This window comes from Gnatocerus cornutus, chromosome 3 (genome assembly GCF_029298725.1).
Source record: "Gnatocerus cornutus isolate USDA-ARS CGAHR chromosome 3, icGnaCorn1.1, whole genome shotgun sequence".
Lineage (NCBI taxonomy): Eukaryota > Metazoa > Arthropoda > Insecta > Coleoptera > Tenebrionidae > Gnatocerus > Gnatocerus cornutus.
Window position 1 is genome coordinate 17,847,653 of NC_142235.1, and position 23,521 is coordinate 17,871,173.

Consider the following 23,521-nt stretch of genomic DNA (forward strand, 5'->3'; position numbering starts at 1 on the left):
AGTTTTTAGAAATTTGCTTGTTGGAGACGAACTGAAAATTTCTAATTTTTTTAATAAAAATTTGTAACTATAGTAATTTCAACGTTATGACAATCAATTTTAGGCAGTTTACTAGTTTGAACATGTCTATAATCTATACCAAATTAAAAAATTGTAAGTCAATAAAGACAGTTTTTAGAAATTTTGTTTTAGGAACAAACTCAAAATTTCTATTTTTTGTAAAGAAAAATTTGTAGTTCTGTTAGTTTTAACGCTATGGCAATAAAATTTGGACAGTTTACTAGTTTGAACATGTTTATTATCTCCACAAAATTAGAAAATTGTTGTACCGAAAAAACAGTTTTTAGAAATTTGCTTGTTGGAGACGAACTGAAAATTTCTAATTTTTTTAATAAAAATTCGTAATTGTGGTAGTTTCAACGTTTTGCCAATAAAATTTGGGCAGTTTACTAGTTTGAACATGTCTATAATCTCTACCAAATAAGAAAATTGTAAGTCAAAAAAGACAGGTTTTAGAAATTTTTGTTTTGGGAACAAAATCAAAATTTCTATTTTTTTAAAGAAATTTTTTTAGTTCTGTTAGTTTTAACGCTATGGCAATAAAATTTAGACTGTTTACTAGTTTGAACATGTTTATTATCTCCACCAAATTAGAAAGTTGTCGTACCGAAAAAACAGTTTTTAGAAATTTGCTTGTTGGAGACGAACTGAAAATTTCTAATTTTTTTAATAAAAATTTGTAACTATAGTAATTTCAACGTTATGACAATCAATTTTAGGTAGTTTACTAATTTGAACATGTCTATAATCTATACCAAATTAAAAAATTGTAAGTCAATAAAGACAGTTTTTAGAAATTTTGTTTTGGGAACAAACTCAAAATTTCTATTTTTTGTAAAGAAAAATTTGTAGTTCCGTTTGTTTTAACGCTATGGCAATAAAATTTAGACAGTTTACTTGTTTGAACATGTTTATTATCTCCACAAAATTAGAAAATTGTTGTACCGAAAAACAGTTTTTAGAAATTTGCTTGTTGGAGACGAACTGAAAATTTCTAATTTTTTTAATAAAAATTCGTAATTCTGGTAGTTTCAACGTTATGCCAATAAAATTTGGGCAGTTTACTAGTTTGAACATGTATATAATCTCTACCAAATAAGAAAATTGTAAGTCAAAAAAGACAGGTTTTAGAAATTTTTGTTTTGGGAACGAAATCAAAATTTCTATTTTTTTAAAGAAATTTTTTTAGTTCTGTTAGTTTTAACGCTATGGCAATAAAATTTAGACTGTTTACTAGTTTGAACATGTTTATTATCTCCACCAAATTAGACAGTTGTCGTACCGAAAAAACAGTTTTTAGAAATTTGCTTGTTGGAGACGAACTGAAAATTTCTAATTTTTTTAATAAAAATTTTTAACTCTAGTAATTTCAACGTTATGCCAATCAATTTTAAGCAATTTACTAGTTTGAACATGTCTATAATTTATACCAAATTCAAAAATTGTAAGTCAATAAAGGCAGTTTTGGGAACAAACTCAAAATTTTTATTTTTTTTTTAATTTGTAGTTCTGGTAATTTTAACGTTATGGCAATAATATTTAGACAGTTTACTTGTTAAGACCTGTCTATAATCTCGACCAAATTAGAATATTGTAGGACAAAAAATACAGTTTTTAGAAATTTGTGTTTGGAAATGAGCCAAAAATTTCTAATTTTTTATAGAAAAATTCGTGGTTTTGTTAATTTCAACGTTATGGCAATAAAATTTAGGTTGTTTACTAATTTGAACATGTTTATTATCTGCACCAAATTAGAAAATTATACTACCTAAAAGACAGTTTTTAGAAATTTGCTTGTTGAAGGCGAACTGAGAATTTCTAATTTTTTCAATAAAAATTCGAAACTCTAGTGATTTCAACGTTATATCAACAAAATTTAGACAGTTTACTAGTTTGAACATGTCCATAATCTCTACCAAATTAGAAAATTGTTAGTCGAAAAAGACAGTTTTTAGAAATTTTCTCTTTGGGGCGAACCCAAAATTTTTATTTTTTAAAGAAAAATTTCTGGTTTTCTTATTTTTAACACTATGGAAACAGAATTTGGGCAGTTAACAAGTTTGAACATGTTTATTACCTTCACCAAATTAGAAAATTGTATACCAAAAAAACAGTTTCTAGAAATTTGCTTGTTGGAGATGAACTGAAAATTTCTAATTTTTTAAATAAAAAGTCGTAACACTGGTAATTCTAACGCTAGGCCAATCAAATTTGGACAGTTTACTAGTTTGAACATGTTTGTTACCTCCATCGAATTAGGAAGCTGTAGTACAAAAAGAACAATTTTTAGAAATTTGCTTGTTGGAGACGAACTAAAATTTTTTTATTTTTTGAATAAAAATTCGTAACTTTGGTAATTTTAAAGCTATAATAAAGTTTGAGCAGTTTACTAGTCTGAACATGTCTATAATCTCTACCGAATTAAAAAATTGTAGGTCAAAAAAGTTTTTAGAAATTTTGGTTTTGGAGACGAACCTCTAAACTTCTATTTTTTTAAAGAAAAATTTGTAATTCTGGTGATGTTAACGCTGTTGCTGTGTTTTTTGAAGATCCAACGATTTTTATACAGGATGGGAATGATAAAAAATTTTGAAGTCAGATGAAAAAATTGGAAAAAATCCAAAAATATATTTTGTAAGAAATCTAAAAATCTAAGAACTGCTTTTCCTGATCGTTTAAATCTAATCCAACCATAAAGACGTCACTTAAAAATGCGTAGAAGTAATGCTTCATTACTTTTATAATTTTTCTCCAATTAAACAGACATAAAATAAATCAACACTCGTTCACTTCTAAGAAATTATCGTTAATCACCAATAGAAGTTTAATTCTCGTCGTTTATAGCTTAATAACGTTTCTTAATGGATTATCTACGCATGCTCAATTATTTTTATTATCCTTCTTCTTGGTAATAATTTTCTGCCCCTTGACCTTCGAAAAAAAATTATAAATCCCATTCAATCTTTTATTAAATGAATTCGTCATTGTCAGGCGCAAATTTGAATGGAGTTATGGCAAGATAATTGGCAGCGCGATTTATCAACACTTCTTGCATCTGCATGGGTTGTTCCGTATCAAATCGCCGGACATTAACACCTCACCCACTTGATTTTATCTAAATGGTACTTATTGCAAGCGCATTCCTTCTTCACCTGTGGGTATTAAAAATTCTCTTGACTTTCAGATGGTGGCAGCATTGTAGAAGACGACTTCGGCACCTCCGTCGTGGCCATGCCCTCTCACACCATCACCAAAAGGCAGACGTTTTTTGATGACATCGAAGAGCCTGCGACTGAGTCCTCCCGGACGCCACGCGAGGCTGATTGGCCTGTCGACAGGAAGACAAACGAGTATTTCGTCAAGGTGTTGGTTGTTGCCGATCGCAGCATGATCCACTACCATCAATCTAGCGATGATTTGAAACATTACATCTTGATCTTGATGTCTCATGCTGCTCTATTATACAAGGACGCCAGTATAGGGAACTCCATCTCCTTGTCGGTAGTCAACATCTGGATGTTGAATAATACGGTCTTCACCAGTAACAACTCTCAAGGTGAGTGACTTGAGGATTTTTCGCAGAGGATGGACTCTTTGGAAGTGTGTGGGATTGGGAGAGTAAATCTTGTTGACTACTTCTGGTAGGTACGGATTTTTGCGGTTTTAACAATCATTTCTGACAACTTTATTTACGCTCGGAGTTATCTGAAAGTGACGGGGTAATTATTACTTTTATTGCTATTGTTTTCTGATGCTTTATATGGAACCGCGGAGAAACGGCTAAATCTGTGAAATGTCAAGAGTAGTTTCGGCTCAGTTGGGTTTGGGAAAAAAGGCGTGTCGTAACTTACACCGTCGCAGCAGTTTTGTGGGTGAAGATTCAATATTTGGCGGTTTTCGAGTAAGAAGTCGAAATACGTTTGCTTAAGATTCGATTTTCTATTTTTTCTGTTTTTGCCGATGATTTCTTTTTTACATTATTTGTTTTCGTGTATATTTTTTGGTAATTTTTCTAAATCTATTCTGAGAGAAACTGTGAAAATCTGAAAAAAAAGAAACCAAAATCCAAGAAATGATAATGGGGGGGACTTTATATTCAAGAATTTGAAAATAAATGAACCTGAACTCTCAGAATTTGGAAGATTAATTCAATTCTGAGAAATTTACAACGAAAGAAGTTTAGAATTAAGATTAAGAATAAAGAAAATTGAGGAAATGATCCAACAAATGATAATTTGGGAAATAAATCTTCAGAATTTGAGAATCTGTGACCATAAATTTCTAAAATTTGGGAATCTCATTAGAATCCGAGAAATTTACAATGAGAAAATAATAAAATTTGAAGATATAAAATTAAAAATGTAAGTAGAAAGAATGGAAGAAATAAAATAAAAGAATAATGGTAATTTGGGTATTAAATATTTGAAATTTAGGAATCTGTGAACCAAAAAATCAAAGAATTTGGGAGCTCAATTAGAACCTAAATAGAAGAAATATTTAAGAATAAGGAAATTTAGTATAAAAATAGAGAGAATGGAAACAATAAAACTCACTGAATGGTAATTTTGGTTTATTTTTCTTTGGAATTTGAGAATCTGTGAATCTGAAATCTAATAATTTGAAAGTCAAATTAAAATCTAAAATTTATAACTCAAGAATATTAAACTCTGAGAAATTAAAATTGAGAATAGGGAAAATGGACAAATAAAATCCAAAAAAAATATTATTTGAACATTAAAATCTAACAACTTTGGATCTCAATTAGAATCTGAGAAATTGACATTAAAATTTGAAAATACAAAATTAAGACCAAATAGAAAGAATGGAAAAAGTAAAATCCAAAAGAATGGTAATTTGGCTACTTTTGCTTTAGAATTTGAGTATCTGTGAACCTAAAATTAAAAGTCTGATTAGAATCTGAGAAATTTCCAATGAAAGAAGATTAAAATTTGTGAAAATAAAATTGAAACAGCGAGAAAATAAAAAAAGGAAAAAAAATGCTAATTTGAGTACTACTTTTTTAAGAAAATGTAGAATCTGAATATGAAATCTAAGAAGTTGGAAGTCTAATTAAAATCTAAGAAATTTGCAACGAATGAATATTAAATTCTGAGAACATAAAATTACAATTGAGAATAGAGAAAATTGAGAAAATAAAATCTAAAAAATTATAATTGGGAAACTACATGCAAATTCAGAATTTGCGAATCTAAGAATTTGGATGATTAATTAAAATCTGAGAAATGTACAACAAAAAAATATTAAAATGAAGATTGAGAATAGAGAAAATGGAAAAAATTAAAAAAAGAAAAATTATAATTTAAGAACTAAATCTTCAGAGGATTTGTGAAGCTGAAAATTTAAGAATTTGGAAGACTAATAATTAAAATCTGAGAAATATCCATCCAACGAATAGTAAAATTAAGATTGAAAATAGAGTAAATAGAAATAATAAAATACAAAAAAAGATAATTTTGGAACTAAATTTTCAAAATTTGCGAATCTGTGATGCTGAAAATCTATAAATTTGAAAGATTAATTAAAATCTGGGAATGTTCAACGAAAGAATGTTAAAATTAAGATTAAGAATAGAAAAAATTGAAAAAATTAAATACAAAAAAATGATAATTTGAAAACTAAATTTTTAGAATTTAAGAATCTCTGAAGCAAAAAATTTAAGAATTTGGAAGATCGATTAAAATATGATATGTATACATATGTAAAACGAAATAATTTTAAAAGTAAATTTAATAGAGAAAATGATAAAAAAATGCAAAAAATGATAATTTAATAACCAAATCTTTTGAATTTAAGAATCTGTATCTAAAAATTTAAGAATTTGGGAGCTCAATTAGGATCTGAGATAAGGACAATGCAAAAATATTAAAATTCGAGAATAAAGAAAATTTAGACCAAAAATAGAGTAAATAGAAAAATTAAATTAAAAAAAAGCGATAATTTGGGAACTCAATCTTTTGAGTTTGAGAATCTATGAAGTTTTTACCACGAAAGAATATTAAAATAAAATTAAGATTTAGAATTAAGAAAATAATCAAAAATTAAATTTAAAAATGATAATTTGGAAACTAAATCTTTAGAATTTGAGAATCTGAGAATTTCAAAGTACTTAGAATTAGAATCTGAGAATCAGATAAAGCATAAATAACACATAAAATTGAGACTAAAGGATAGAAAATATGGGAAAATAAGATCTAAAAAAAATGGTTAATTGAGTACTTTTTTCAAAATTTGTGAATCTGTAAATTGTAAGAATTCGGTTCAATTAGAATCTAAATACTTTCCAACATAAGAATGTTAAATCTGAGAATATAAAACTAATAAGCAGACTGAGAATACAAAAATTGGAAAAAATGGTAATTTGGGTACTAAATCTTTAAAATTTGAGGATCTGTGAACCTAAAAATCTGATAAATCTGATAATACTTGTTAAATTTTGATTGTGAGAGTCATCGAATCTGAGAATTTCAGAATCTGGAAATTTAAAACCTAAGAATTCTCCTACCTGAAGAATTCTTTCTCAATTTGACATTTTTAGAACCAGAATATGTCAAAATCAGAATTTGAAATTTTGCAGCCTTAGAATCCGAAGGAAAACAATTTCGAAGAACTATTGAAATCTCCTCCCATTGTCGAATCCCAGGAAAAAAAGAAACCGCGACTTTGTCCCCTTTGATTTGCAACCTGCACATCGTAAAACCAAGCACACAACACGACCGCCGACGGGGTTTTTGTCCGAGGGATATAATTTATTACACGCCATTTATTCACATTTTTTAATGATAACCTTAAATTTTCTCTTAATAAACGGTTTCACTCCCAATATTATTGTCATTTCTATTTTTTTTCAGTGATGTTGCGCAAGTTTTGCGAGTGGCAGAAGCGGTACGTCCCCGATCGCAAACATGACATGGCTCTGCTCTTCACAAGGTGAGAAACTTTACAACTAGAAAAAAACAAAATCACTACTAATTTTCCGCAATTTTGCAACCGGGAAGGTCAGCTGTATTACACAAAACGGCCGCTAATTTGCAAGTTTTCTTCGTCTTTAATCACCTGTTTCTGAAGGGTTATTAACTTTTTACACCGAAAAGAGGTTACGATCCTCCTATCTAATCAGGACCGTAATTTTGCAATTTGGCGATGACCGAAAACAAGAGATAAACAGGCATTTCATTCATGAATCTTGTTGTTTTGCTGCCCGTAAATTTGATAAATCCCTAAATTTGTTATTTTTAACAGTTTCAAGCGGTCGCTCGTAAATTACAAGGAGATTATTATCAACTAGTTCAGACTTTCGGGGCTATTTCCATTTTATCTCCATTAATATTTTCATAATTCTGCTTAATATGATTAAAGTTTTTCGAAATTAATGGCCAATTCCTCCTGAAACGACTTAGTTAAGCCAGTTTTTTCATATTTAATTAATGTAAAGAATGTTTTATTTTTGAAAAAGTACGGATCTGATAAGAACAGGCCCACGCTAATTGGGGATTAGGAAACCTGAGTTTGTTTTTTCGGACAGTTTATAATAAATATGACATTAGCAGGCTGTGCTAAAGTGTCAAAGCTACGAATCGAACAAGCAGAGTTACCAACAGTTTTCACATTTTTCATGTCTGCGTGAGATAATTTTCTTGTCACTTTTAATTTTCGTACTTTTATGAGCAGAATTATGGTTAAAGAACCAATTAAAGAGAAAGGACGATGATTAGCAAGGACAAGATTTTTAATGTTATAATGGAGTGAATTCAAACATGCAATATAATTATATGAAATCATAATTATTTTGTGCATTTAGGCGAAATAAACAAATAATTGCACAGAAATTGGTTTTTTAGTTTAATTGGTCTTTTGTGGTGATATAATTGGATTTCCGTAGTCGTGCAGATATTGAGCAAGCTCAGCGAGCAAATTTCTATTTTTTTTCTTTTTGTATTTGACTGTGCCTGTTTTTTGTTATTTTTTATTTTAGTCTAGTGTAAATCTAACTATCTAATTTTTTACACACTTCTAAATTCTAAATAATTCAGGAAAAATTAGATTTCTTAGACAATTTAAATTTTAAATAATCCCTCATACTAAAAATTTAAAAATTCTCACTAATGATTCTAAAATTCTGAAATTTAGTACACTCATTAAACGCTTTTTAAGTAGCAAGTCCACGAAATTTTATAGGTGTGACATTCAAATTGTGGCACTTACAGAATTTAATAGAAAATTCTCAACTTTGACTTTGTTCTACAAATAAAAAATTCTAAAATTTTTCCTTCTCGTTCCAGAATTCTGTAAATTGGTACAGCTAATAAACGGATTCAAAGTAAGAAGTCTAAAAAATTTCATTAGTGTGGCATCAAAACTGACTAAATTGCTGCATTTTTTGGAAACCTTTGGATTTCAAATTTTTCCTCAACTTGAAAAATTCTAAAATTTTTCTTACTGTTTCTAAAATTCTGAAATTTAGTACTCATTAAACGTTTCTTCACAAAATTTTATAGGTCTGACTTCAAAACTATCGATTTTAGAGAATTTCACAAAAAAATTTAAATTTAAAGTTCGTTCTACCAATGAAAAATTCTAAAATTTTACCTTCTCATTCTAGAATTCTGTAAATTAGTACAGCCAATAAACGCAATCAAAGTAAGAAGTCTAAAAAATCTCATTAGTGTAGTATTAAAGCTGACTCAATTACGGCATGTTTTGGAAAATTTTGAATTTCAAATTTTTGTACAACCTGAAAACTTCTAAAATTCTCATTACTGTTTCTAAATTTCTGAAATTTGGTACACTCAATAAACGCTTCTTACGTACAAAGTTCACAAAATTTTATAGGTCTCACATATAAACTGTCGCACTTACAGAATTTAATATAAAAAATTCTAAATTTTGAGTTCGTAAAAAATAATAATTTCTAAAATTTTTACTTCATATTTTAGAATTCTGTAAATTAGGACAATCAATAAACATATTGACAAATTGAAGTCTAAAAAATCTTATTAGTGTAGCATTAAAATTGACTTAATTACGGCATTTTCTGGAAAATTTAGAATTTCAAATTCTTCCTGAACCTGAAAAATTCTAAAATTCTCATTATTGTTTCTAAAATTCTGAAATTTAGTACGCTCATTAAATGTTTCTTAGGTAACAAGTCCACAAAATTGTATAGGTTTGACGTAAAAATGTCCGTTTTAGAGAATTTCATCAAAAAATCTAAATTTTGAGTTGGTTCTACAAATGAAAAATTCTAAAATTTTACCTTTTTATTCTAAAATTTTCTAAATTAGTACACTCAATAAACGAATTTAAAGTAAGAAGTCAAAAAAATCTTATTATTGTAGCATTAAAACTGACCAAATTATGGGATTTTTTGGAAAATTTTGAATTTCAAATTTTCTATCAACATAAAAAATCTTAAATTTTTTTTGTTTCTAAAATTCTGAAATTTGGAACACTCATTAAGCCCTTCTGAGAGAAGAAATTTACAAAATTTTATATACTTGACGTGAAAACTGTTGGACTAACAGAATTTAATAAAAAAATTTAAATTTTGGGTTTGTTCTACGAATGCAAAATTTTAAAATTCTGCTTTTTCATTCTAGAATTCTATAAATTAGTACACTCATTGAATGAATTTAAAGTAAAAATTCCAAAAATTGTCATAAGTGTAGCGTTAAAACTAACCGAATCACGACATGTTTTGTAAAATTTTGAATCAGAATTTTTTTCTTATGCCGAAAAATTCTAAAATTTCTATTGCTGCTTTTAAAATTCTGTAATTTAGTATGCTTATTAAATGCTTCTCAGAGAATAAATTTACAAAATTTTGTAGGTCTAATGTAGAAACTGTCGACTTTAGAGAATTTGATAGAAAATTTTAATTTTTAATTCGTTCTACAAATAAAAATTTCTAAAATTCAACCTTCTCCTTCTAGAATTCTAAAGTAATAAGTCCAAAAAATGTCACTAGCGTGGCATTAAAACTGTTGAAATAGCAGCAGCGAAAAACAAAAAATTTGTAATAAAAACTAATTTTATGCGAATTTTCTTTCAGTTTTGCATATCGCGAGCAGAATTGATGCTTTCGCCGCCTCTAATCTCCCAATTATGCAACAAAGAATACACTCTCTTGAAATCCATCGAAACCAATTAGTTTTAGATGGAATTCCGCGCACTTTCAATTTCAATTTCCACCCATATAACTCCTTTGATTTATTTCTTTTCTTGTCCGCGTTTGTCCCATAACTTATTCAGTTATTACTCCCATTACTCTTGTCATTGCAATAAACAGCCATAAAAACTCGCATTGTTTTAATGACGCAAACCTACAAGCCTCATTACATCGATTCCACTTCATTACCCCATAAAAACTCTCTCACATTTTTCTATCCCCTCGAATAAAACCCCAATGAAACTCGTCAGTTAATTAAAAGTTTGTTATCAGAGACCCCATCTGCAAAAGAAACTCATCTTCCAACTGCGACACCCTGGGGGTGGCGGAGGTGGGCTCCATGTGCAATCCGTCCTCCAGCTGCGCCATCGTCAAAGAGCGAGGTCTGTCTTCGTCGTACACCATCGCGCACGAGCTGGGCCACGTGCTGAGGTAAAAAATCGCGAATTTTGGTGAAACCTGATGGTGATGATTCCAGCATGCTGCACGACGAGACAGAAAGCTGCTCCTTCTTCCGGAAGGCGCCGAAATACGGGTACATCATGTCCCGCATGCTCAACAACGGCACCAAGCCTTGGCTGTGGTCAGAGTGCTCGAAGCACTACGTCACTGAGTTTCTCGAGTAAGTTTTTGGGGGAAAAAGAGTCAAGATATCAATTTTCTGACCGCAAAATATGGTGCAATATTTTTATAATTTTGAGGTTTCAGATGAATTTCTTTTATCAAAAGCGCGAAGTTTAAGAACTGAAGTAAAAAAAAAAGAAAGAATCTTTGAATGTGTGTTCTATTTTAAATCGAAAAATTTGAATTTGAATTTATTGTTCTACAAATGAAAAATTCTAAAATTATTTCGTGTTGTTTAAAAATTCTAAAGATTACTACACTCAATAAACAGATTTTAAATAAGAAGTTCAATCAAATTATATTGTATATTTTGCATAAAAAATTGACTTATTCGACTTTTAAATTTTTCAGTTTCTATAACTTGTAGTTTTTGCTGGTAGCATCGTCATATTTATTCTTCTGAGTTTAAAGAAGTTCAAGAAAAAGGTTTATGAATTGAATTTTGCGAAGTTTTAAAACTGAAGTATAAAAATAATGAATCTTTGAATGTGTGTTCTATTTTAAATCGAAAAATTTGAATTTGAATTTATTGTCCTGCAAATGAAAAATTCTAAAATTCTTTCCTGTAGTTTAAAAATTCTAAAGATTAGTATACTTAATAAACAGATTTTAAATAAGAAGTTCAAAAAAACTCGATTAAAAGTGGCCGAATAATAGCATTTTTTCGAAAATTTTGAAGATTAAATTTTTCTCATCCCGAAAATGTTTCTAAAATTCTGTAATTTAGTAGACTTATTAAACGCTTTTTAGGTAGTAAGTCCACAAAATTTCAAAAGCCTGACGTTAAAAGTGTCAGACTTACAGAATTTAATAGAAAATTCTAAATTTTGAGTTAGTTCCTAAAATGAAAAATTCTCAAATTCTGCATTCTTATTCAATAATTCTAAAAATTTATACACTTAATAAACTGGTTTTTAATGAAAAGTTTAAAACATTGACCAAATAAAATTTTTTGGAAAATTTTGAAGTTGACATTTTCTCTCATCCTGAAAAATTCTAAAATTCTTATTTTTGGTTTTAAAATTCTGAAATTAAGTACACTTATTAAATGCTTCTCAGGTGATAAGTTCACCAAAATTCATAGGCCTGTCGTAGAAACTGTCGGACTTACAGAATTGAATAGAAAATTCTAAATTTTGAGTTAGTTCCTAAAATGAAAAATTCTCAAATTCTGCATTCTTATTCAATAATTCTAAAAATTAATACACTTAATAAACTGGTTTTTAATGAAAAGTTTAAAACATTGACCAAATAACATTTTTTGGAAAATTTTGAAGTTGACATTTTCTCTCATCCTGAAAAATTCTAAAATTCTTATTTTTGGTTCTAAAATTCTGAAATTAAGTACACTTATTAAATGCTTCTCAGGTGATAAGTTCACCAAAATTCATAGGCCTGTCGTAGAAACTGTCGGACTTACAGAATTGAATAGAAAATTCTAAATTTTGAGTTAGTTCCTAAAATGAAAAATTCTCAAATTCTCCATTCTTATTCAATAATTCTAAAAATTAATACACTTAATAAACTGGTTTTTAATGAAAAGTTTAAAACATTGACCAAATAACATTTTTTGGAAAATTTTGAAGTTGACATTTTCTTTCATCCTGAAAAATTCTAAAATTCTTATTTTTGGTTCTAAAATTCTGAAATTAAGTACACTTATTAAATGCTTCTCAGGTGATAAGTTCACCAAAATTCATAGGCCTGTCGTAGAAACTGTCGGACTTACAGAATTGAATAGAAAATTCTAAATTTTGAGTTAGTTCCTAAAATGAAAAATTCTCAAATTCTCCATTCTTATTCAATAATTCTAAAAATTAATACACTTAATAAACTGGTTTTTAATGAAAAGTTTAAAACATTGACCAAATAACATTTTTTGGAAAATTTTGAAGTTGACATTTTCTTTCATCCTGAAAAATTCTAAAATTTTTATTTTTGGTTCTAAAATTTTGAAATTAAGTACACTTATTAAATGCTTCTTACGCAGTAAGTTCACAAACTTTTACAGATCTGGCGTAAAAACTACTGGACTTTTAATTTAATAGAAAATTTAAAATTTTAAGATTGTCTTACAAATGAAAAGTTCTAAAATTTTTCCCTCTCATTTCAAAATTCTGGAAATAAGTACATTGAATAAACGGAAATTAAAGAAGAAGTTCAAAAATTGCATTAGGGTAACATAAAAATTTGACCAAATAACAGCGTTTTTTGAAAAATTTTGAAGATGAAATTTTTGCTCATTCTGAAAAATTCTAAAATTTTCATGTCTGTTTCTAAAATTCTGTAATTTAGCAGACTTATTAAACGCTTTTTTGGTAGTAATTTTACATAATTTCATAGGCCTGACGTTAAAACTGTCGGACTTACAGAATTAAATTTAATAAAAAAATTTCAAATTCTCCATTCTCATTCAATAATTCTAAAAATTAGTACACTTAATAAACGGATTTTTAATGAGAAGTTTAAAACATGATTAAATAACATTTTTTGGAAAATATTGAAGTTGACATTTTCTTTCATCCTGAAAAATTCTAAAAATTTTATTTTTTGTTCTAAAATTTTGAAATTAAGTACACTTATTAAATGCTTCTCAAGAGCATGAGTTTTTAAACAAAATTGATACCTATGAAAATAAGTCTGAAAACATCCCCGATCTTTACATCTTAAGGAGTGAAGATATCAAGATTTTCGGACCGCAAAATATGGTGCAATAATTCAAACCCCATCGTAAATCAAATTCGGTTTTCTCAAGAACGAACTGTGGAAAGGAGGCTTTAGAGCGACCTGACCTACATTTTTATAAAATTCTGAAATAATTAGATACGAGACGACGGCAATTAAGCGCTTAAAAAGGAGTTGCGTAACTTTCTCGAGCGACTCTTTATGGGCAAATCTCTTCTTGCTTCTGAAGAATTAGACCACTGTGACACAATTTTTTCTAGGTCCAGCAAAGCCAAATGTCTTCACAAAGCGCCGACGAGCAACTACATCTCCTCCGAAATCACCGAACTTCTTCCTGGAGAAAACTTCGAAGTGAACAAGCAGTGCGAATTAGAATTCGGGAGCGGCTTCCGCCTCTGCCCCTTCAAAGACCAGGTACTAAATTTTTCCAACCCGCCGAAATTTCAATCTCCCAGTTTTATAGCCCAGTTGTGCCGTTCTGTGGTGCACTACCAACGACGTCTATGGGTGCAAATCCAACTTGCTCCCATGGGCCGATGGGACTTCCTGCGGGAAAGGGCGCTGGTGCCACCATGGAGAGTGCATCCCTCTGGATCGACGAATGATGACACCGGTGGCGGGAGGATGGGGGCAGTGGCAAGAGTGAGTTAAATTTAAAATTAAAATGTGAAGTCATCGATCATTTTGAAAATTATGAAGGACGATGCGGTCTGCGACTTTTTTAAAATAAAGTTGCGACAGTTTAATGACTCTGGCGTCTGTAGGATTGAAAATTGCTTTTAGCTTTTGTTAAGTTTAACTTGACCTCCAAGTGGAAATTCATATCGATAAAATTAAATGGATGACACGTATGCTTGTATTTGTTTTTGTTGAGATCAAAGTGGCTCGGTCGATAAGTTAAAGTGTTAATTTATCGTTTATGGTTTACATGCCGCGCCAATCTTTTTATTTAGAATTTCGTATAAATTATGATTATGAATTTGTATTATTAAAAACAGACTTTGAAGTTTATTGCATTTTACACATAAATTTCTATTGTATATTTTACATAAAAAATTGGAAAGACTTTAAATTTTATTCGACTTTTAAATTGTTCAGTTTTCTGACTTATAAACACGTTCATTTTCTATAACTTGTAGTTTTTAGCTAGTGAAATCGTCATATTTATTCTTCTGAGTTTAAAAAAGTTTAAGAAAAATGTTTATTTTATATCAAAATTCTGAAATTTTTATGGTGGGACGCATTAATCACATTAAAACCACTAAATTGAAATTTTTTTGTAACGGCTGTCTTTTACGTGTCTAATTTTGAGATTTCAGATGAATTTATTTTATCAAAAGCGCGAAGTTTCAAAAACTGAAGTAAAATAAAATAAATAATCTTGGAATGTGTGTTGTATTTTAGATCGAAAAATTTGAATTTGAATTTATTGTTCTAGAAATGAAAAGTTCTAAAATTCTTTCCTGTCATTTAAAAATTTTAAAGATTAGTTCACTCAAAAAACAGATTTTAAATAAAAAGTTAAAAAAAATTGATTAATGTAGCATGAAAAGTGACCAAATAATAGGATTTTTTCGAAAATTTTTAAGTTGAAATTTTCTCTCTATCTGAATAATTCTAAAATTCTCATTTCTTCTTCTAAAATTCTGTAATTTAGTACACTTATTAAACGCTTCTCACGTAGTAAGTTCACAAAATTTTACAGATCTGGCGTAAAAACTACTGGACTTTTAATTTAATAGAAAATTTAAAATTTTAAGTTTGTCCTACAAATGAAAAGTTCTAAAATTTTTCCCTCTCATTTTAGAATTCTGAAAATAAGTACATTTAATAAACGGAAATTAAAGAAGAAGTTCAAAAAATTGCATCAGGGTAACATAAAAATTGACCAAGTAACGGCGTTTTTTGAAAAATTTTGAGGATGAAATTTTTTCTCATTCCGAAAAATTCTAAAATTTTCATGTCTGTTTCTAAAATTCTGTAATTTAATAGACTTATTAAACGCTTTTTAGGTAGTAAGTTCACAAAATTTTATAGGCCTGACGTTAAAACTGTCGGACTTACAGAATTTAATTTAATAGAAAGTTTTGAGTTAGTTCCTAAAATGAAAAATTCCATTCTTATGTAATAATTCTAAAAATTAGTACACTTAATAGACGGATTTTAAATAAAAAGTTTAAAACATTGGCCTTATAACATTTTTTGTAAAATTTTGAAGTTGACATTTGTCTCATCTTGAAAAATTCTAAAATTTTATTTTTGGTTCTAAAATTCAGAAATGAAGTACACTTATTAAATGCTTCTTAGGTAATAAGTTTACCAATATTCATAGGCCTGTCGTAAAAACTGTCGGACTTACAGAATTTAATAGAAAATTCAAAATTTTTAGTCTGTTCAAAGTAAAAAATTCTAAAATTTTTTCTTTTTGTTCTCAAATTTTGTAAATTAGTGCACTCAATAAATGGACTTTAAGAGAGTAAGTCCAAAAAATCTTATTTGTGTAGCATTAAAACTAACCGAATAACGGCATTTTTTTTAGGAAAATTTGAATTAAAACTCTCTTTAAACTGAAAAATTCTAAAATTTTTATTACTGTTTTTAAAATTCTGAAATTTAGTATGTTTATTAAGTGCTTTTCTAAGTAATAAGTCCACAAAATTTTACAGTCCTGGCGTGAAATCTGTCGGATTTACAAAATTTTTTCACAAATTCTGAATTTTGAGTTGGTTATACAAATGAAAAATTCTAAAAATCTACCTCTGATTTAAGTATTCTGAAAATTTGTAATCTTAATTATCGGACTTCGCGTAATTACCTCAAAAAATCTCATTAAGTCTTAAATTTTATACACTTATTTAAGGCTTTTTAAGTCTACAGAATTTTATAGGTCTGACGTAAAAAATTTCTGATTTACAAAATGTAGTTTTTTGAAAATTTTAAATTTTGAATTCGACCTACAAATAAAAAATTCTAAAATTTTTTTTTCTTGTTCTAGAATTATACAAATTAGTACACTCATTAAAGTAATAAGATTTAAAGTAATAAGTCAATAAAAAATGATTGGTGTAGCATTAAAACGTATTTTTTTGTAAAATTTTGAGTTTGAAACTCTCTCAAACTGAAAATTTCTAAAATTCTGAAATTTAGTACACTTATAAAGTCCACAAAATTTTATAGACCTAACATAAAAACTGTCGGTTTTAGAGAATTTCATAGAAAATTCAGATTTTTTTGAATTCGTTTTACAAATGAAAAGTTCTAAAATTCTCTCTTCTCATGCCAGAAATCTGAAAGTGAGTACACTCAATAAACCGATTTTAAATAAGAAGTCTAAAAAATCTCCTTAGTGTGACATTAAAAGTGAACAAATAACAGCTTTTTTTTGAAAATTTTGAATTTGAAATTTTTTCTCAATCTGAAAAATTCTAAAATTTTTATTACTGCTTCTAAAATTCTGTAATTTCGTATAATTGTTAAACACTTCTGAAGTAGTTAGTCCACAAAATTGCATAAACCTGACGTAAAAACTGTCGGATTTATAGAATTTAATAGAAAATTCAAATTTCTGAGTTCACCTTTCGAATGAAAATTTCTAGAATTCTGTAAATTAGTTCACCCAACAAACAGACCTAAAGTAAAACATCCTGAAAATCTCAATATTTTAGCATGAAAACTGCCGGAATAACGGGACTCTAAAGTCCCAAAAGTTTTTTTCACTTTTTGCGAATAATAATTATTATTAATATCCGAAAGTTCCAAAAATTCTGATTTCAACGAAATTGCGCACCTCTAAAATCGCCCATGATCCATCAAACCCACCGCACCCATTAATCCCCTTTCCCGAATCCGCAATCCCATGCGTCATTCCCGCATTCCTCACTTTATTATCCTCCTCAATCAACAACCTGTTTTACCGCCTCAACTTTTACGATTTCCCGCAACTCATTTCTACAATCTCACCTCATTTCCAGGTGGAGCGAGTGCAGCCGCACGTGTGGGGGCGGCGTCAGACACACCAGACGCTACTGCGATTCTCCTATTCCCCGAAATGGCGGTGCTTATTGCATCGGACGGAATGTTCAATACGTGTCTTGCAACATGCAGTCCTGCAGCAACGACGTCCCGGATTTCCGAGAAGTGCAATGTTCGGAATTTGATGGAGTTACGAAGAATTTGGCGAATTTGACGAAGGATGTGCAATGGGTGCCCAAATATGGCCTGGGGAAGAGGGATGATTTGTGTAAATTGTTCTGTCGGCCGAAGAACTCCAATGCTTATTATCCGTTGAAGGATAAAGTGGTTGATGGGACGAAATGCGGGCTGAATTCGTTTGATATTTGCGTAAATGGGATTTGTCAGGCGGGGGGGTGCGATAATAAGCTGCACTCTCAGGTTGAGTTGGGTATGAATCTGGAAGACCAGGAAGAGGGTGGTGTTAAATTCCTTCTTTGCAGATGAGTGCGGGATTTGCGGGGGTGACAACAGCAAGTGTCAGGAGATTACTGGGAACTACAACATTTCCATGACGGGGTACCACATCGTACTGCGCATTCCAAAGGGTAGTTCCAATATTGACATCAAGCAGAATGCCAACAACGACACTAATTACTTAGGTACTTCATCCAATTACTTCGTGTTACTTCCTAACATTTTCTTTCGTCTTCATTTCTAGTACTGGTGGATGGCGAAACCGGCGAGTACGTCCTCAACAGCAAGACGATGATCGCTCCTCAACAAAAAGAAGTGATTTTTGGAGGCGTCATCATCAACTACAGTGGATCTTCCGCAGCCGTCGAACGAATCACAACTCCAAAGAACCACAAGCTGACCAAAGATCTAGTTCTTTGGATTCTTTCTGTGGGTAATCCTCTTTCACCTGATATTACCTACAGATACATCATCAGTGAAGAAAGCGCTCCTCGGTGAGTACCATCAAGTGTTAAAATTACGAAATTTATTGACTTTGCGAATTAGGTCCAATTACAATTATAAAAGTTTCGTCAGGAAGATTCCCCCAAGGTAACTTTATGGTCTCGATGTTGTCTCTAACTTGTTCCTAGTATTTGGGCTCACTGTACATTGAAATTCTCTATAATTTGTGTCTTTCGGTTTACAATTTTGTAATTTGGTGGAGTTTATAAGCACCTCAAGATGTGCAAATTCCCAAAATCTCATAGCTGTAGCACTCAAAACTACACATTTTATTGGCGGATTTCGAAAAGTTTTGTTTTGTTTTAGAAATGAAAATTTTTAAAATTTGTGTTTTTTGCTTTTGAATTTTACAATTTATTAAAAATAATACACCACTCTAAAGTAGTAACTTCTTCAAATTTCATAGGTACAAGGTTAAAATTACAAAAATTACGAATTTTTTGGTGTATTTCGAAAAGTTTTGCTTCGTCTTCAAAATAAAAATTCTAAAATTTGTGTTTTTAGCTCTATAATTTTGCAATTTGGTAGAGTTAATAGACAACTCGAAAATAGTAATTTTTCAAAATTTTCTAGCCATGGCACTAAATTTTCTAAAATTACGAATTTTATAGACAGATTTCGAAAATATTTGGTTTGTTTTCAAAATAAAAAAATTCCAAAATTTGTGTCTTTTGCTCTACAATTTTGAAATTTAGTAAAATTAATAGACGATTTAAAAATAGTAACTTATCCATATTTTGTAGCTAAAGCACCAAAATTACTAAAGTTTCGAATTTTATTGGCGGATTCCGAACATTTTTGGTTCGTTTCAGAAATAAAAATTTCTAAAATTTGCGTTTTTTGCTCCAAAATTTTGAAATTCGGTAGATTTGATAGACTTAAAAATAGTAACTTCCCTAAATTTCGCAGCTATAGCACTAAAATTACTAAAATTACGAATTTAATTGGCGCATTTCGAAAATATTTGGTTTGTCTTCAAAATAAAAATTTCAAAAATCTGTGTTTTTTGCTCTACAATTTTGAAATTTAGTGAAGTCAATAAACGCCTTAGAAATAGTAACTTTCTCAAATTTCGTATCTATAGCATAAAAATTATCAAAATTACGAATTTTATTGGCAGATTTCTAAAATGTTTGCTTTGTCATCTAAATGAAATATTTTAAAATCTGTGTCTTTTGCTCTACAATTTTGAAATTATATAGAGTTAACTAAAAAATATTAATTTCCCCTAGTTTTGTATCTATAGCACTTAAATTACCAAAATTATAAAAATTTATTTATTATCAAATTTACTGGCGCATTTCGAAAATATTTGGTTTGTCTTCAAAATGAAAGTTTCTAAAATCTGTGTTTTTGCTCTACAATTTTGAAATTTTTTAGAGGTAATAGACGCTTAAAAATAGTAACTTCTTCAAATTTTGTAGCTATAACACTAAAATTACCAAAATTACGAATTTTATTGGCAGTTTTCAAAAATTTTTGGTTTGTCTTCAAAATGAAATATTTTAAAATCTGTGTTTTTTGCTCTACAATTTTGAAATTTGGTAGAGGTAATAAACGACCCAAAAATAGTAATTTTCTCAAATTTCGTATCTATAGCATTAAAATTACGAAAATTACGAATTTTATTGGCGCATTTCGAAAATATTTGGTTTGCCTTTATGATAAAAATTTCGAAAATCTGTGTCTTTTGCTCTACAAATTTGAAATTTGGTAGGATCATTAGTCAGCTCAAAAATAGTAACTTCTCCTAATTTCGTAGCTATAGCACCATAATTACCAAAAGTACGACTTTTTTTGGCAGATTTCGAAAATTATTGCTTCATCTTTAAAATAAAAATTTCTAAAGTCTTTAGCTCTACAACTTTGAAATTTAATAGAGTTAATAGACGGCTTAAAAATAAGAACTTCTCCTGATTTCGTAGCTATAACACTAAAATTACCGAAAGTACGAATTTTATTGGCAGATTTCGAAAATTTTTGCTTTGTCATCAAAATAAAATATTTTAAAATCTGTGTCTTTTGCTCCACAATTTTGAAATTTGGTAGAGGTAATAAACGACCCAAAAATAGTAATTTTCTCAAATTTCGTATCTATAGCATTAAAATTACGAAAATTACGAATTTTATTGGCGCATTTCGAAAATATTTGGTTTGCTTTTATGATAAAAATTTCAAAAATCCATGCCTTTTGCTCTACAAATTTCAAATTTGGTAGGATCATTAGACAGCTCAAAAATAGTAATTCCCCCAAATTTCGAATCTAAAGAACTAAAATTTCCAAAATTACGAATTTTATTGGCAGTTTTCAAAAATTTTTGGTGTGTCTTCAAAATGAAATATTTTAAAATCTGTGTTTTTTGCTCTAAAATTTTGAAATTTGGTAGAGTTAATAAACGACCCAAAAATAGTAATTTCTTCAAATTTCGTATCTATAGCATTAAAATTACCAAAATTACGAATTTTATTGGCGCATTTCGAAAATATTTGGTTTGCTTTTATGATAAAAATTTCAAAAATCCATGCCTTTTGCTCTACAAATTTCAAATTTGGTAGGATCATTAGACAGCTCAAAAATAGTAATTCCCCCAAATTTCGAATCTAAAGAACTAAAATTTCCAAAATTACGAATTTTATTGGCAGATTTCAATAATTTTTGGTTTGTGAATTTTTTTAAAATCTGTGTTTTTTGCTTTACAATTTTGCAACTTGATAGATTTAATACACGACTCAAAAACAATAACTTCCCTAAATTTCATATTTATAGAACTAAAATTACCAAAATTACAGAGTTTAGTGTACGTTGTCTAAAACGTTTGCTTCGTCTAAAATTTGTGTCTTTCGCTCTACAATTTCCGATTCCGCTTTTGCTTATTTGGGTACTTATTAAACTTCGTCAATGTGCTTGTATCTATTTAGTTCTAATTTCCTCAACCGTCTCTTCATTTCTTCTGTCTGCTATGCCTAGGTACGGCTGGAGAGTATACAGGGACAAATGGTCCAAATGTAACTCCATATGTAGAGGCACTCAGTTCATGCGCCCTGTATGCGAAGAACTCGCCACAAATGTCGAACAACCGGAGTCTTTCTGTTCTGTGTACGACAAGCAACAACTTATGGAGAAGAGAGATTGTAACGTCCACTGCGAATTGAGATGGACCGTTGCCTCCCATGGCCCATGCTCGGTCAATTGCGGCGAAGGGTGAGATTTCCTCCAGTACCACCGTAGTACCAAAACTTCTTTTCCAGAGTACGACCTGTGAACTACCAGTGTGTTAAAGTAGACGTTACCAAAGAAAACTACGACCACTACCACGAAGTTGTCGACCACAAGCACTGCAACCATTTACCAAAACCATCGGCGTACGAAGTGTGCGAAGGGAGATGCGAGTCGACGCGGTGGGAGTACACCAACTGGTCTGAAGTAAGCTCTAAGTCTTCTTCTTCTTTTTCTCTACTGTTTTTCTTTACAGTGCTCTTCGACGTGTGGCGGTGGTACTCAACGCCGCACCTCCAAATGCGTGGACAAGAACAGCCGCGTCATCGACGACTCGCACTGTTTCACCAGTGAGAAACTGACGGAACAGCCTTGTAACATCCAGAAGTGTCCAATTTGGGAGTCCAGAGACTGGACGCCGTGCTCAGTGACCTGCGGGCGAGGTTTCCGCACCAAACCGTACTTCTGTCATATTGACGGAAAAGTGTTGGATCCTTCAGCTTGCGACGCTCGCCAAAGACACGCGGAGAAGGAAGACTGCTTCGAGAGACCATGCGCCAGCTGGTCCGTCGGACCATGGAGCCAATGCTCTGCGAGCTGCGGCGACGGCGTGAGCAACCGCAAAGTCATCTGCCGCAACCTCGACGACAACCAGCCCATCCAAGAGACCTTCTGCTCCGGGATCCTCAAACCCAACGACAACAAATCCTGCCGAGTCGGAAACTGCCTCCAACTCCAACCCTACCAGAGACCCTTCGACTACGGAAACGACATCATGACGAACTCCATCGGCGGCTACGACAAGACCTTCAGGTGGATCACGGGAGCGTGGAGCCAATGCTCGAAATCCTGCGAAACTGGAGTCAGCTCAAGGATGGTCGTCTGCAGGAACGACTTTGGAGAAGAAAACGACAGTTTGTGTGCCCAACACGTCGTACCGATCAAAAGAATCGAATGCAACACCCACCCTTGTCCTCAATGGGAGTACGGGGGGTGGAGCGACTGCGATTTCAACTGCGAGCGGCGGCGGCAAGTCACCTGTCGGAACTCCACGGGGAGCTTCGTCGCCGACACTGAGTGTAACAACAAGACGAAGCCTCCAGTTACCACAGTGTGTAAACCGTCGCAATGCCGCCACTCGTACGTGCGGTACAACGTGGAAAACTACAAATGGTCGGTGGGGAAATGGAAAGCCTGCTCCACCACGTGCGGTGAAGGAAAGAAGTACCGCCAGTTGGTGTGTAAGAACGTCCAAACGCAAAACGTCGTCGTCGACAGCTACTGCAAGCATCTCCCCAAACCAAAGACTCATATGCCTTGCGAAAAATACATGTGCAATGGTTACGCGTGGGTGGGCACTCCATGGTCGCAGTGTTCGAGCTTCTGCGGCGAAGGAATGAAGAATAGAAGTGTTACGTGCCACCGGGTTTACCAGAAGGGGGCGGTTGATCCCACGCCTTTGAGTTTTGATAGATCGCGGTCTAACGATTTTTGCAATTGGCATAAAAGACCGGAAGATAAGGAGGCGTGCACCGGAAACCAGTGCAAAGACGCGCATGTGTGGAGGACTGACGCCTGGAAGGAGGTATGAACGTATGTCTTTATACCTGTCATTCCCCAAGTTTTGTCGCGAATCTGACGTTTTACCGTCAAGTTCAGACACACGTTTTTAATTTTGACATAAAACGAGCTGTGTATTTTTTCTTTATTCAGTACTTCAGGCCTTGTAGGCCTGGAGCGTATATACAGGGTGATTTTTAAAAAACGGCAGGTGTAGAATTTTTGATTTCAAAAATTTTAAAAATGATTTAAATGGC

At 31.1% G+C, this 23,521-nt stretch overlaps 1 protein-coding gene across 3 annotated transcripts in view; it reads left to right on the forward strand.

The window, feature by feature from the left end:
- AdamTS-A (ADAM metallopeptidase with thrombospondin type 1 motif A) overlaps positions 1-23,521 on the forward strand; it is a 90,263-nt gene that overhangs the window by 62,638 nt on the left and 4,104 nt on the right. For 2 of the 3 annotated variants that reach the window (XM_088032404.1, XM_088032406.1), the window contains exons 8-20: positions 3,245-3,616; positions 6,930-7,008; positions 10,520-10,678; positions 10,725-10,868; positions 13,816-13,969; positions 14,019-14,197; positions 17,527-17,957; positions 18,010-18,168; positions 18,228-18,477; positions 18,530-18,574; positions 21,456-21,689; positions 21,737-21,911; positions 21,961-23,289. In XM_088032404.1, the coding sequence (XP_087888530.1) occupies positions 3,245-3,616; positions 6,930-7,008; positions 10,520-10,678; positions 10,725-10,868; positions 13,816-13,969; positions 14,019-14,197; positions 17,527-17,957; positions 18,010-18,168; positions 18,228-18,477; positions 18,530-18,574; positions 21,456-21,689; positions 21,737-21,911; positions 21,961-23,289 (3,710 nt within the window). The remainder of the gene's footprint in view (positions 1-3,244; positions 3,617-6,929; positions 7,009-10,519; positions 10,679-10,724; positions 10,869-13,815; positions 13,970-14,018; positions 14,198-17,526; positions 17,958-18,009; positions 18,169-18,227; positions 18,478-18,529; positions 18,575-21,455; positions 21,690-21,736; positions 21,912-21,960; positions 23,290-23,521) is intronic. The other variant, XM_088032405.1, reaches the window with a different exon arrangement.